At 28.6% G+C, this 13,100-nt stretch overlaps 1 protein-coding gene across 2 annotated transcripts in view; it reads left to right on the top strand.

The window, feature by feature from the left end:
- The window catches only part of LOC107449343 (excitatory amino acid transporter), a 99,218-nt gene that overhangs the window by 65,772 nt on the left and 20,346 nt on the right, over positions 1-13,100 (top strand). For both annotated transcript variants that reach the window (XM_087169110.1, XM_087169111.1), the window contains exons 2-3: positions 7,246-7,374; positions 9,464-9,662. In XM_087169110.1, coding sequence (XP_087025236.1) covers positions 7,276-7,374; positions 9,464-9,662 — 298 coding nt within the window. In that variant the 5' untranslated portion in view covers positions 7,246-7,275. The remainder of the gene's footprint in view (positions 1-7,245; positions 7,375-9,463; positions 9,663-13,100) is intronic.

Here is a 13,100-nt window from a genome sequence, read left to right as displayed (position 1 = left end):
CTTTTCGAAGAATTGTTTATTAATGTTGAAACAATTATTATAAAAATATATTTACTATTCTGTTAGTTCACTTTTTAGTTCATGAGGAAGGCTAATGGAATTTATTTTATAAATAGGATAGGTATTCTTGGTAGATTATATATTTTTTATTTTACAATTTGCTATTTATTTCTTTATTGGCATCTAACTTAAGTAATTTCATACAAATAACTGAAATATTAACTAAATTATGGATTACTGGTTGATCACAAATGCAATTAAATTTTTAAAAAATGGTTAGTTTGAGAAACTGTCCTTACAGTCGGAACCCCTATGACCCTTTTCTAGGAAATCTAGGGTTCCGCGGAACGTCATTTGGGAACCCCTGGCTTAAAATAGTATAAAAATTATTAATACTTACTCAATCAAGGGACCCCTTAAAAATAACCTCTCAAGGAACTCTAGGGTTCCAAGAAATACCATTGGGGAACCGCTGACATAAAATATTAAAAAATTATTATAATCCTTACTTAATAAACGGACCCTGTTTTAGGAAACTCTATAGTAACACCCTTTCAAGGAACCATAGTGTTCCACGGAACACCATTTGGGAACCACTGACCTAAAATATTTGAAAAATATTAATCGTTACTCAATAAAGAAAAAAACCTTCGTATAATTTTCCGTTAGTTAACATGATGGAACTAGTGATCCTTTTATTGGTCTCAACGGAACCCTCAAAAACCATCTTCTATCTTGAACGAATATATTCGTTTACCATTCCTCTACTTTCTCATCATGCCAACCGATCAGTAGTCAATGAAAATTACCTTTCCCAAGTCTTCTTCCTAATAAACAAACCAGTTTCTTGAACGAGAAAAAGCTGATTCATTGCCCCAGCAAGAATGAATAACGCTGATTCGGTTTCGCTTTTATGAAAATCTCAAGAATGTAATTTTTTCTATCAAGTATGAAATGAGTAAATAGTTCGTTTCCATCATAATACATCCTTTCGGATGAGACCACTCATCTTTTCAGATGTCCTTGATTTTAATCTCTCTCCATCCCAACCCCCTCACTCATCGAGCATATTATTTTTCCTACACACCCCCGCAAGTGACGCATGATTTTTTCTTCTTCTTTTTCTTTCCATCCACTTGTTGCTGCCGGTGGGAAATAATAGTTGATAATAAAAGCTATTGAAATTTGCATAGAGTATGTCTAATACTAACTTTAACGATAACTACAGTTTCTACCTCTTAGTGATGCTGTAATTTGTAGGGATATTTTCGCGCATGCGCTGTTTTGCGAAAACAACGTTAATGTAAAGGGAAGCCATAACGTGTTACTAAACACTCTTTATTATTTGAATTACCTCGCTTAAACGTACGCTACATTATGATACGTTGTTAAATTGTCATAAAAAGAATTATTTAATTTTACATTATTTGGTTATACGTTAATACAACATTGAACGTTTAATTAAGTGCAAAAGACAAACGTTAATTAAAATTTTTATTGGATTGTCTCATAATCTCTGCCCTTGGCACACTTAGAAACCTTCTCAAAACTGAAGTCTAAGAAGCACACACATTGGGGGGTTACCAATTTATATTTTTGCGACGAAAAAGCAAACAAAAAGAGAGAAAAAACTGCCTAAGTCTAGAATAAAACTAATGAAAAGGTTTGACTGAAAACATCAAAATCTGTTTTTTGTCGGAGGAAATTGAAAGGTTATAAACTACTGTATAAAAATAACTATTGAATTCCTTTCTGAGAAATATATAAATCAAAGCAAAATATTTAAGTGTTTAGTTTGAAAGACAATTGGAGAATATAAAACTTTTAAAAGGTAAATAATTAGTTTTTAAATGCTAAATACTAAAAGTAATTCGACCCTGATCCCAACTCATAAATTAAAAATAAATATTATTGAATTTATTCTGCCAGTTGTTAAATGTAACTTTATCTTTAATTAAACTTAATTACCATTTGAATTATCACCTAATTTATTAAATTTTGGCTATTTTTTTATCAAGTATGTAGGCTGTTTATTTATAATCATTTTCTAGAATTGGCGATAATATCCATTCGCATCCTTGAGAATTCGTGAAATTTGAGATCGTATCGAAATCTGCCTCGTGTGCTAGATGGGTGCATAATGATCACGTTTTTCATTTGTTCTTTTTTTTTTCTTTCTAGACACTTCAATCAATGAAGATGTTCTAAACTTCTCTAGTTTCGAACAAAATTTAAATAAAAGGATTTCTTACTTCGCTCAGTCTTATATTTATATATACATATATGTGTGTGTAATTTAATTTTTTATATTCTCTTTTTAACAGAGTACCCCCCTTTTTTTAAAATTAATTAATCAAGAAAGTGTGAATAAAAGGGGAAAAAACAAGTAATTTTTTTGTAAAAAAAAGTTCTTTTGGCTTATTGTTCAGACTACAAAAGAAGAGAGGTAAAGGTTGAATAGTTACAATAGAATTGTTTTTAGATAATTCTGTGGGTATGCAAATTCAATGAATTTCTCTTTATTTCTAGAAAATGCTCTTTTATTAAGGGCCTTATTTCGAATGATTTTAACGACTTTTCCACAGAAAAAATATTCAGAGGAAATAAAATATTCATTAATGAAGTTTCTTGTTTTTAAAAATCTCTGTAAAAGTGATTGTTTTTTGGCCAATAATTAACAAATGGAAAAAACTTGGACAATTCTTCCAATTTTTCTAAAATTAAATAAACATGATTTTTTAAGAATTTTTTTTTAAATACACTAAAAAGAAATACCTTGCGCAAGGTTATTTGTATATTTTTAAAAAAAAATTTATCTGTACTTCAAATCTGAAATCGGTTTCTCAATCCAAGCTATGTTTTTTTTATTTATTTACTTATTTTTAATAATTTTTTAATGATACTTTTAGTCTGTTTTTGTCGAACGGTACAACCTAATAACGTCATATATCTAACAGAGGGAAGCATAACTCTTACAAATTTTATGTTTTACTTATAACTGCACTGCAACGAATTTTTATTGAAGTTAAAGCACATCAACAGAATTAAAATTGCATAGGTAATCATGCCCGGAAATGGCGTCATACACCGCTAGGCTTTTCCCTATCATTAACTGTTTCTTCGTGTGCTTCTAGATCTGAACAGGACAGAAAAGGGAACGCTTACAACGTTATGGGTTACTATGGATTAATTTTAATGCTAATAACATGCTCTAACACTCCTAGAAGCTTGTCGCAGTATTTATGCAGCCCCATGTTATATACAGCGTTTACCTTCTACATTTTGAGAAGAAATAGACTAATATTGTCATTTTCAAAAAATAAATAAAAATCTGTAGCATTAGGAGAAAAACTAATTTTAGATTTGAAATCCTCTCACCCGAATTCAGTAGGTTTAGGTAGATGCATAAACAAATTGTTTAGGTAGTCGCATAAACAAATTGTTTAGGTAGTTGCAGAAACAAATTGTTAGGTAGTTGCATCAACGAATTGTTTAAGTAGTTGCATAAACAAATTGTTTAGGTAGTTGCATAAACAAATTGTTTAGGTAGTTGTATAAACAAATTGTTTAGGTAGTTGCATAAACAAATTGTTTAGCTAGTTGCATCAACGAATTGTTTAGGTAGTTGCATAAACAAATTGTTTAGGTAGTTGCATCAACAAATTGTTTAGGTAGTTGCATAAACAAATTGTTTAGGTAGTTGCATAAACAAATTGTATTGTAACAGAAAATTTGTTCTCTGTGTGATTATTGCCTTTGTAAATGAAGAATGAATTATGCTGATCACTCCTCTCTCTAATTAGACGGAATTCACATCGAGAATTTGTCACTTAATTTAGATCTTGTGTGAAAATTTCCACTTCGTATTTAAATGGCTGCAGGCGCGAATTTATTTATTAAATCTATTCGCTAATAATACTCAGTAAATCAAGCTGGCATTGACATTGATGACCTTGGATCGCTTTTCTTTTTGGAGAAAGTATCTTTCTTTTTCTAACTGAAGAGAAATGTTGTATTTCCGGCTTGTTTTCTTCAGTGCTAAATAAAGAACCAGATTTCCGGATTCTGATAACCTTTCACGATAGAACTTTAATAAAGAGTTATCAGAATGCATTAGCGTAAACATCGGAATTCATGGAATATCTAAAATCATCCAGTTCAGTTAAAATTAGTTTGATTGTAAAGTCATACATTTATGCATATGTTCTATAAGAATGCACAAATGTCTGATATGGTGAGCTCATGGAACGTCTAAAGTCAGTTTATTGGTAATTAGTTTTAATGAAAAATTATGCATTTATTCATAAGCTGACTGAAAGTGAGTACGTGTAAGCATCGAAGTGTGCTGAATTCATGGAGCGTCTAAAATCAGTTTAATAGCAATTGGTTTTAATGAAAAATTATGCATTTACTCATATTTTCACTGAAAGTGAGTAAGTCTAAATATCTGAGACTGTTGAATTCAAGGACCGTCTAAAATATGTTTATTGGTAATTATATTTTTAATAGAAAATTGTGCATTTACTCATATGTTTACCCAAAGTGAGTAAGTGTAAACATCAAAGCGTGCTGATTTCATGGAACGTCTAAAATCATTTTTTAGCAATTGGTTTTAAGGAAAAATTGTGCATTTACTCATACGTTCACTAGATGCGTGTAAGTATAAATATCTGAGCGTACTGAATTTGAGGAAAGTCTAAAATCTGTTTATTAGTAATAATGGAAAATCTTACATTTTCACATATGTTCACTGAAAGTGCGTAAATGTAAACATCTGAGTGTGCTGAATTCAGGGAACGTCTGAAATCAGGTAGTTGTATAACGATTAGTTTGATTGAAAAGTTATACTTTTATACGTATGTTCATTAAAAGTTAATGACTATAAATATCCAAGAATTATAATTCTACTTTGAGAAAGAAAGAATGGTCAAAACTACCGGAATATGGTAACATTTAAAATGTTTCTGGCTCTAGGGGAACACCAAAAAGCTCGGTAATTTTTACCGATGCGCTTTAGTATAATGATTTTGATAAAATTAACTAAATTTAGTTATTTTATCATGACGCATTAGAGCATGACATAAGAAGGATTTATTCAGTTAAATTTGCTATTCAGTTTTATATTTCTTTACTAAATGAGAACTATAATTTTGAAATGCAATGAGAACTATAATTTTGAAATGCAAAGAGAACTATAATTTTGAAATGAAATGAGAACTATAATTTTGAAATGTAATGAGAACTATAATTTTGAAATGTAATGAAAACTATAATTTTGAAATGTAATGAGAACTATAATTTTGAAAGGTAATGAGAACTATAATTTTGAAATGTAATGAGAACTATAATTTTGAAATGTAATGAGAACTATAATTTAGAAATGTAATGAGAACTATAATTTTGAAATGTAATGAGAACTATAATTTTGAAATGTAATGAGAACTATAATTTTGAAATATAATGAGAACTATGATTTTGAAATGTAATGCGAACTATAATTTTGAAATGCAATGAGAACTATAATTTTGAAATATAATGAGAACTATAATTTTAAAAACCAGAAGTCTCTGTTGTCAATGAAAGAAAGCTGTTCAGGAAATAACATGCTATTTTTATATCGGTGGTGAGTTTGTTGGGCTTAATTTTAACTGTTAGGGAAGATTGAGCTAAATATAAAAAAGGCGCAAAGTGTTAGTATAAAGGCAGTAGTTTTATGGAAATGAAAAACTATTAGATAATTTCAAGCTGTTCATGTTTATTAAACAAATTATAAAAACTTTAGAAACAACATATCAATGCAAAGAAAAAGCACTAATAAATTGCAAAAATTTTTGCCATAACCAGAAAAGCCAATGATGAATAATGAAAAATATTGGCATAAAATACATTTAAAACATAGCACGAGTATTTAAGTTAAAATTAATGTAACTAAATTAAAATTTGAGCTAAATTAAATGTTTTCGAAACAAGTTGTAAAATTAATTTTATACTCCATGGAATTTCAATGGGAACAAATTTAAGTTTATTTAAATTTTTGTATATACACCGAAGAGCCATTACATTATGACCACCCTGCTAATAACACGTAGGACCACCTTTAGCCCTCAAAACTGCTAGCATCCGCTGGAATGTTCTTCGATAATTCGACCCTTATGACATGGTGCATTATCCTGTTAGTAAACACCATCCCCCGCAGGAAAAACTGTTGTCATAAATGGGTGAACCTGGCCTGCACTATGTTCAAGTAGCTTACAGACGTCAGGGATTTTTCTATGAGGATTATGGGTCCTAATGTGCCCCATTAAAACATTGTTCCTGGGAGAGAAACCATGAAGACCTGGGCGAGCCCATTGTTATAGATGGAGGGTGGTCATAATGTAATGGCTCTTCGGTGTATAACATGAATGGCGAGTTTTTTCACAATGGAAAAAACGGCGGAAAAAAAAAACATGAGAAAAGAACGCCGATTTAAGTGTGTTTCTTCCAACCTACGTGGAAGAAATATAAAGGTACTCTTTTCCAAAAAAAAAAAATTAAATAAATAAATAAAAAAAAAATAAAAACTTTCTAATTGCAATTTTATTTTAAATAATAGTAAATATTATTGATATTTAAGGTATCATTTTTAAATAAGTGGATAATTGGAAAGAAAAGAAAATTCAATGAATTTGTTAAAAATTAAACTGACTCAAATTTTATTAATTAATACTTTTTAATTAAAAATCACCTACTCAACATATACACTACTGTTAAACACACATTCAATTCACAATTATAAAAACTATGCTATACAGTCAAATGCTGTTGAGTATAAATGCTTAAACTGGCTCCTAAATAACATGATAAATAGATTCTAAGATCAAAAATTAATTATACGAAAATTGTTAATTTAATTTTTAAAAAAAAGTAGATGCGAAAAACATTTAGTTTAATGGTATTGAATTTAGTTTATTTGAATTTAAAACATTCAGATAATATTTTTTGCTAGAAAATAGTATCATTCATATTTAATTTCTTCCATTTTGTTAAGCTGCCAACTCTGATTTATAATAACAGTAAAGATAAAGAGAGGTCCGTTTTCATATCTTTAAAAAACATCAAACTTTTTTGCTAGTCTATTTTCATTATTTTCTGCTAAATTAGTGTAAATGCATCATCACGATTTATAGATTTTGTTCGCGCCATCATTCTAGCATTAAAAAATTTACTTTTATTGCTTTTATTAAAACATTTTTCTCTTCATAGGTAGGGGAGTAGTTACAAAGTGCCATCAAAATGCCAGCAGACGCCAAAACCGATGCCAATGCCAAAGTACCAATGATTAGCACTGCTGCTACAATACTAGGAGAAGAACCAGCAGGATGTTGGAGAGCAGTGAGTTATACAATTTATGTTCTATAATTTTTTTTAGCATTTAATATTACCTTATTACTGATTCAATATATACTAAATGTGTTGAAAAAGCATCTCAACATGCTTTTAGAAACAGAAGAATCTTTTATAAGTTGTTTTACAGTCATTCGTTGTTAAAATATTGTAAGTGCAGTAAATGGCGAAAGCATATTGCATCATGAGTTCTTGGCCATAGATGGCGCCACTGGGAAGCAAGAACAATCGCACCCCCTAACTTCTTTAATTGCTGTACTGCTTTTTTTCTCCAAATTATATATTTTTAGTTCCTAAAAATGCTGTGTCGATATTTTGCAAGCTCTTTTCGTTAAGGAAATGCTGAAAGTGCAGCGTTGAAAAATTTAACCATGAAAAAATGCTAAAACTAAAATAGATTATTACTAAAATTAATTATAAAGGAGAAATCTTGTCAAATTGATAAATATATTTATTCCCTGTCTTTTTATTAGCATAAAAGAAGGTATGTATAAGTTTTTTTCTTATTGAGTTTGTTTTTTGCTCTTAAATTTACTTATCAATACTTATGACTTATTAAAGGGTTTATTATATTTGAAACGTTTTAAAACAATTATTGAAAGGAATAAGTATTAGAGCTAAATTATTGAAACTTCACTGTAAAAAATTACGGATCAGATTAAGCTAAGAATTACTGGAGTTCAGCATTCGTAAAATCTATTCTTAATTATCTCAATATATCACTAACTATCTCAATAAAAATTACAATAAATCAGATTTTATGCACCGTAGAAATTTAGTGTAAAAATGGATCTGCAATCTGATTTGAAATTTTTTGCAGTGTGAGCCGTCTTCCTACGTTTTACTTTAAAACCAACCTAAATCAAAAGTAAAAAGCTCCAAAATAGAAATTTACTATTCTAAATATTTCTTACCTTATATTTTCTTACCTTATTATATATTATTTATATATTAATTTCTTACTTTAAAGGTATATTTTATGTATTTTCTTACCTTAAAAGAATGAATAATTTAGAGTAGTTAATTAATAAATAAGAAAGAAAAAAAAAAAAAAAAAGACCGAACCTTCTGACTTTTGAGTTATACGGTCAAATTAATAAGTTCATACATGCATACAAGTAATTTATTCTTTCGTTTATATTTTTTAAATTACACTTTACTCAAATTTCGTTATCTTTTGACATTTTATTTATTCCTCAAATTTCACTTACTTTTGACGTTATATTTATTTCTTAAATTTAGTTAATATTTTTATTCTTCTTTTATTTTCCGAATATAATTTGCTTTTTGACACTTCGTTATTTTTCAAAATTCATTTACTTTTTGACACTCCGTTATTTCTCAAATTTTATTTACTTTTTGACACTCCGTTATTTTTCAAATTTCATTTACTTTTTAACACTCCGTTATTTCTCAAATTTTATTTACTTTTTGACACTCCGTTATTTCTCAAATTTTATTTACTTTTTGACACTCCGTTACTTTTCAAATTTCATTTACTTTTTGACGCTTCGTTATTTTTCAAAATTCATTTACATTTTGACTCTTCGTTATTTCTCAAATTTCATTTATTTTTGACACTCCGTTATTTTTCAAATTTCATTTACTTTTTGACGCTCCATTGTTTTTCAAATTTTATTTACTTTTTGACACTCCGTTATATCTCAAATTTTATTTATTTTTTGACTCTCCGTAATTTTTGAAATTTTATTTACTTTTTGACATTTCGATATTTCTCAAATTTGATTAACTTTTTGACACTTCGTTGTTTCTCCAAATTCATTTACTTTTTGATTTGCTCATTTTTAGTTACTCACTTGCACCGATGCATGCCACTTTTCATTGATGGTACGGTAATAAAAGCTCCAGATTGTTTTTCAGTTAAAAGAAATTTTTCTTTCTCATGTTTTTTTAATTTAAAAGGTTTGTGAGAGTATTATATCAAATATGTATATAATTTTTAATTAAATATCTATATGCGGCAAGATTAACTTTTTCTTTTCTTACAGTAATGTATTCGTATTTAAAAAACCGATGAAATACCATTTAAATATTTTTGTATTTGTTATTTTTTCAGACGATGAAATGGATGAAGATAAATCTTCTTCTGATGTTAACCATCGTAGGGGTACTCTTGGGTATTCTATTAGGTTTCTTAGCGCGAATGGGTAACTATAGCGATGATGCTATAGCGTTAGTTTCATTCCCCGGTGAAATACTCATGAGGATGTTGAAGATGCTAATTCTGCCGCTTATCATCTCATCTATGATATCAGGTAACATTTCAATGTGAATGACTAATTGCAGTTCTAGTTAAAAATGTGCTACGGTGTAATAACTATACTCGTATTGTATCGTGGTGTTTTCGTTGATTTTGATCATGCGTCTCATTTAATTTTTATTTATTAAAAAGTTTTTGAAGAGAAAAAACAGACATATTTAACTAAATCATGTTTGCTGTAAGTTATAGAGTTTCAACCCACAAAAACATACTTGTGAAGAAATTCTTAATTTGATATCCAATTTTAATTACAATACTTATTTATTTACTCACCTCTTCTTTGAGAAATTTATATATTATTAAAATATTTTATTTTGCTTTTTCAGTTACTTTCAATTAGTTTACAAAATTATGCACTGTAAAAAAAGGAATATTCAAATTTCACGAAACTTTCTTCCTTTTTGATGAAACAGTTTTCTGTTATATGCTTCGAGCGAACATTCTGTCAAAATGACGAAATAAATATCGTCACTTCTTCGAGGAATGAATTTCGTCAAAAGTAAAAAAAAAAAAATGAGGTATTCCGTAATTTATTTATTTTTCCAAAAGAAAAACAACATGTCAAAAGTGAGAGTTTTATTTCTGAAAGTATAGATTCTTTTAAAGATCTCATTTTTCTGTATCGTATTTACTGCAAACTTATATTGTGTGAAATAGTATACAGAAAATAATAGTTCCAACTATTCTTATGGGCCTTCAAGCCTTAATTTTCCTAAAATAAGAATCTCAACTTAGTTTCATATCCACTTTATGCGATTTTCAGCGTGATTTTATGAGATTTCAAGTAGTCACTCCTTGTCTTATGGAAAAAAAACGAATTTTTCTTTAAAACTAGATATTTATATTTTTTTATAAATTTCGGTATAAATTAATTTTTACATCAAAATTTATTTTTTAAAACGTAACAAATTATTAACCAAACACATTCGAAAATCTTACCTCATACTGCAAAGATTGTGACTGCATACCATCTCATAAAAGCAAAATAAAAATAGGATTAGCATTTTTGACTTTATTGATAAGAAAATATGAGAAAGAGTAGTTTTAAGGAAAAACGCTTATTAAGTTGAAAGTTTTATAAAAAATGCTATATGTCATGTTGGATCTTAAGATGTTATAACTGCTTTGAAAATTAGAAATTCGACTATTCTTTATGACACATTATTTTACATTGTTTTTTAAAAAACCTTAAAAAAAGGAAGAAAAAATGATTTTAGAAACAATTAAAGTGGAGGATCCCTTCAAAGTGCATTGTCTAAATTAATGATATCGTTTCAAAAATATTTTAAAATATTTTTTTTAATATTTGCCATTTACATAAAGAGCATAATGGTATTTTATATAGCATACGTTGCATAAAGAACATAGTTTATGCAATAGTTTCCATAACCTTCATAGAAATATTACATAAAATATCTCTTAGAAACTTGCTATATTGATTATAAAATGTATTTGATAATTTATATTGATATCTTGAAATTGATAACACTGGGGAACTTTTTTTTTGTTGCATTCATACAAATACTTGATCTTGCCTAATTCTTGTGTGAGGATTTGAAATTACTTTTGCTCCCGAAGCTACCGAATTTTTTTAAATTACATTTTTAGTCAATTTTTTGTCGAAATGTACTAGTTTAAAAACGTTATACATAACAAGGCGTCACGCAAATGTTGCTATAAACCTCTAGAGTTGAGTTTTGGTACATCATCAAGAGTAAAACTGCACAGGAAACCATGGCCGAAAATGTCCTTCTACGTGGCTAGCGTATCGTTTCTCTATTATAATTCGTTCAGGGGCGCACGACTAAATAGTTTAGTAATAGGAAAGCGCCCCTAGTGGTGTCTGATGACATTTCCAGGCGTTGTTTTCTATGCAATTTCAATTTTTATGATGTGCCTTAACTCCTTTAGAAGTTTCTCGCAACATTTATGTGATACCCTGTTATATATGATGTTTTTAAACTTATACATTTCGACAAAAAAGGTAGGGTAAACTAACCAGTGAAGGAACACTTACGCTTCTCTTGCTTCTTAAAAAATCATATTAATTTCAAAATTCGTAATTTTAGTTAAATGACAGCGTCAACATATTTGTTACTAAATGTAAAAAAATAGTAGAGAACTTACATAATATTTTTTTAAAGTTTTGGAGGTTCAAATAACAAGTAGTAAGAAGACCAAGTGAAGGAACAGTTCTTACCAGTGAATGAACACCCAGTAAATGAACACTTAATTTTGGTTATTTTTTAATGCTCGTTATGAATTTATAAGCCATACAAATATTTAAAAACAAGCCTATTCTTGAAATTATAACATATAAATGCTTGGAAAATGTTAACTTTTTTTTTGTAATCATGAATTGAAAATTAAAGTGTCAACATATTAACACATACTGTTCATTCACTGGGAAATCTATGCCTTGTAAAGGAACATGCCTATTCTCTCAATGGTTAGAAGTTGTTTTCCGTATTTTTAACATACTTTTGATGCTGAACATCACTAAAGGTACAAGAAACTTAAAGTTTATCTTTTATTGTCATTGACTTAGAAAAAAAATCAGTATAGGAACACTTGTTCCTTCACTGGTTTTTCATCGTTTGGTGATCCAGTGAATAAACACCCCCTTATCTCAGTACTTTATTACGCTATGATGCTTAAAAAAATAAAACGTAACTTCCATAACCATATTTTGAATTCTCTTTTTCACAGTGAGAAAAATAAAACTATTACATGCAATTAATTCCACTTCAAACATATCAATACAAACACTCACCTTATAATTTTGTCAAAGAAACAAGGTGTTGCAGAGATAATAACAAATTTAAAAATTTTTCCAGAGTAGTCTATTCGACCCGGTAATTCAAAACATTGCTAGTTGAATTCCTATTGTTTGGCAGTAAGCTATTGTTACCAATCAATCTAAAGAAAAACTTTAAAATTCTTATTTTTAGTCAATATATCTGAAATGTTCCTTCACTGGGTAGTGTTTCTTCACTGGTTGGTTTACTCTAGTATAAGCATTTCATTATTTCATGAAAAAGCTAAATCTGGTTGAGAGGAGCCTATTGCAGATTTGAAATCAGCAACGTGAAAATGAATTCCGTTAAAAAAAAGCTCATGCAACACGAAAAAAAAAATTCCCCCATAACTTACTTTATTGTTTTTATTATTGCTTGCGAAATTTCAAATGGAGTAGGGGGAATTTATAATTACCTCAAGCTGCTAGGTCAATGTTCCATTTTTAAGGTTTAAATATAATAAACGTTTGCTTACTTATCTCTGGGTTTTATCAATATTAAACATTCGCGCTAAATTCACAGAATGAGTTATGTCTGCATCATGATTATATTTAACAACGTTAACTTACCAACAAGTTGAAAATTAATTGATTAATAGGATTTCTTGACGCATTTGCTAGTAGATTTTCTTTGAA

Source organism: Parasteatoda tepidariorum, chromosome 8 (assembly GCF_982258835.1).
Source record: "Parasteatoda tepidariorum strain Cologne lab strain chromosome 8, Ptep-v5.0, whole genome shotgun sequence".
NCBI classification, from domain to species: Eukaryota; Metazoa; Arthropoda; class Arachnida; order Araneae; family Theridiidae; genus Parasteatoda; species Parasteatoda tepidariorum.
The sequence above is the reverse complement of the archived record's forward strand: the minus strand, read 5'-3'. Positions and strand labels throughout refer to the sequence as shown.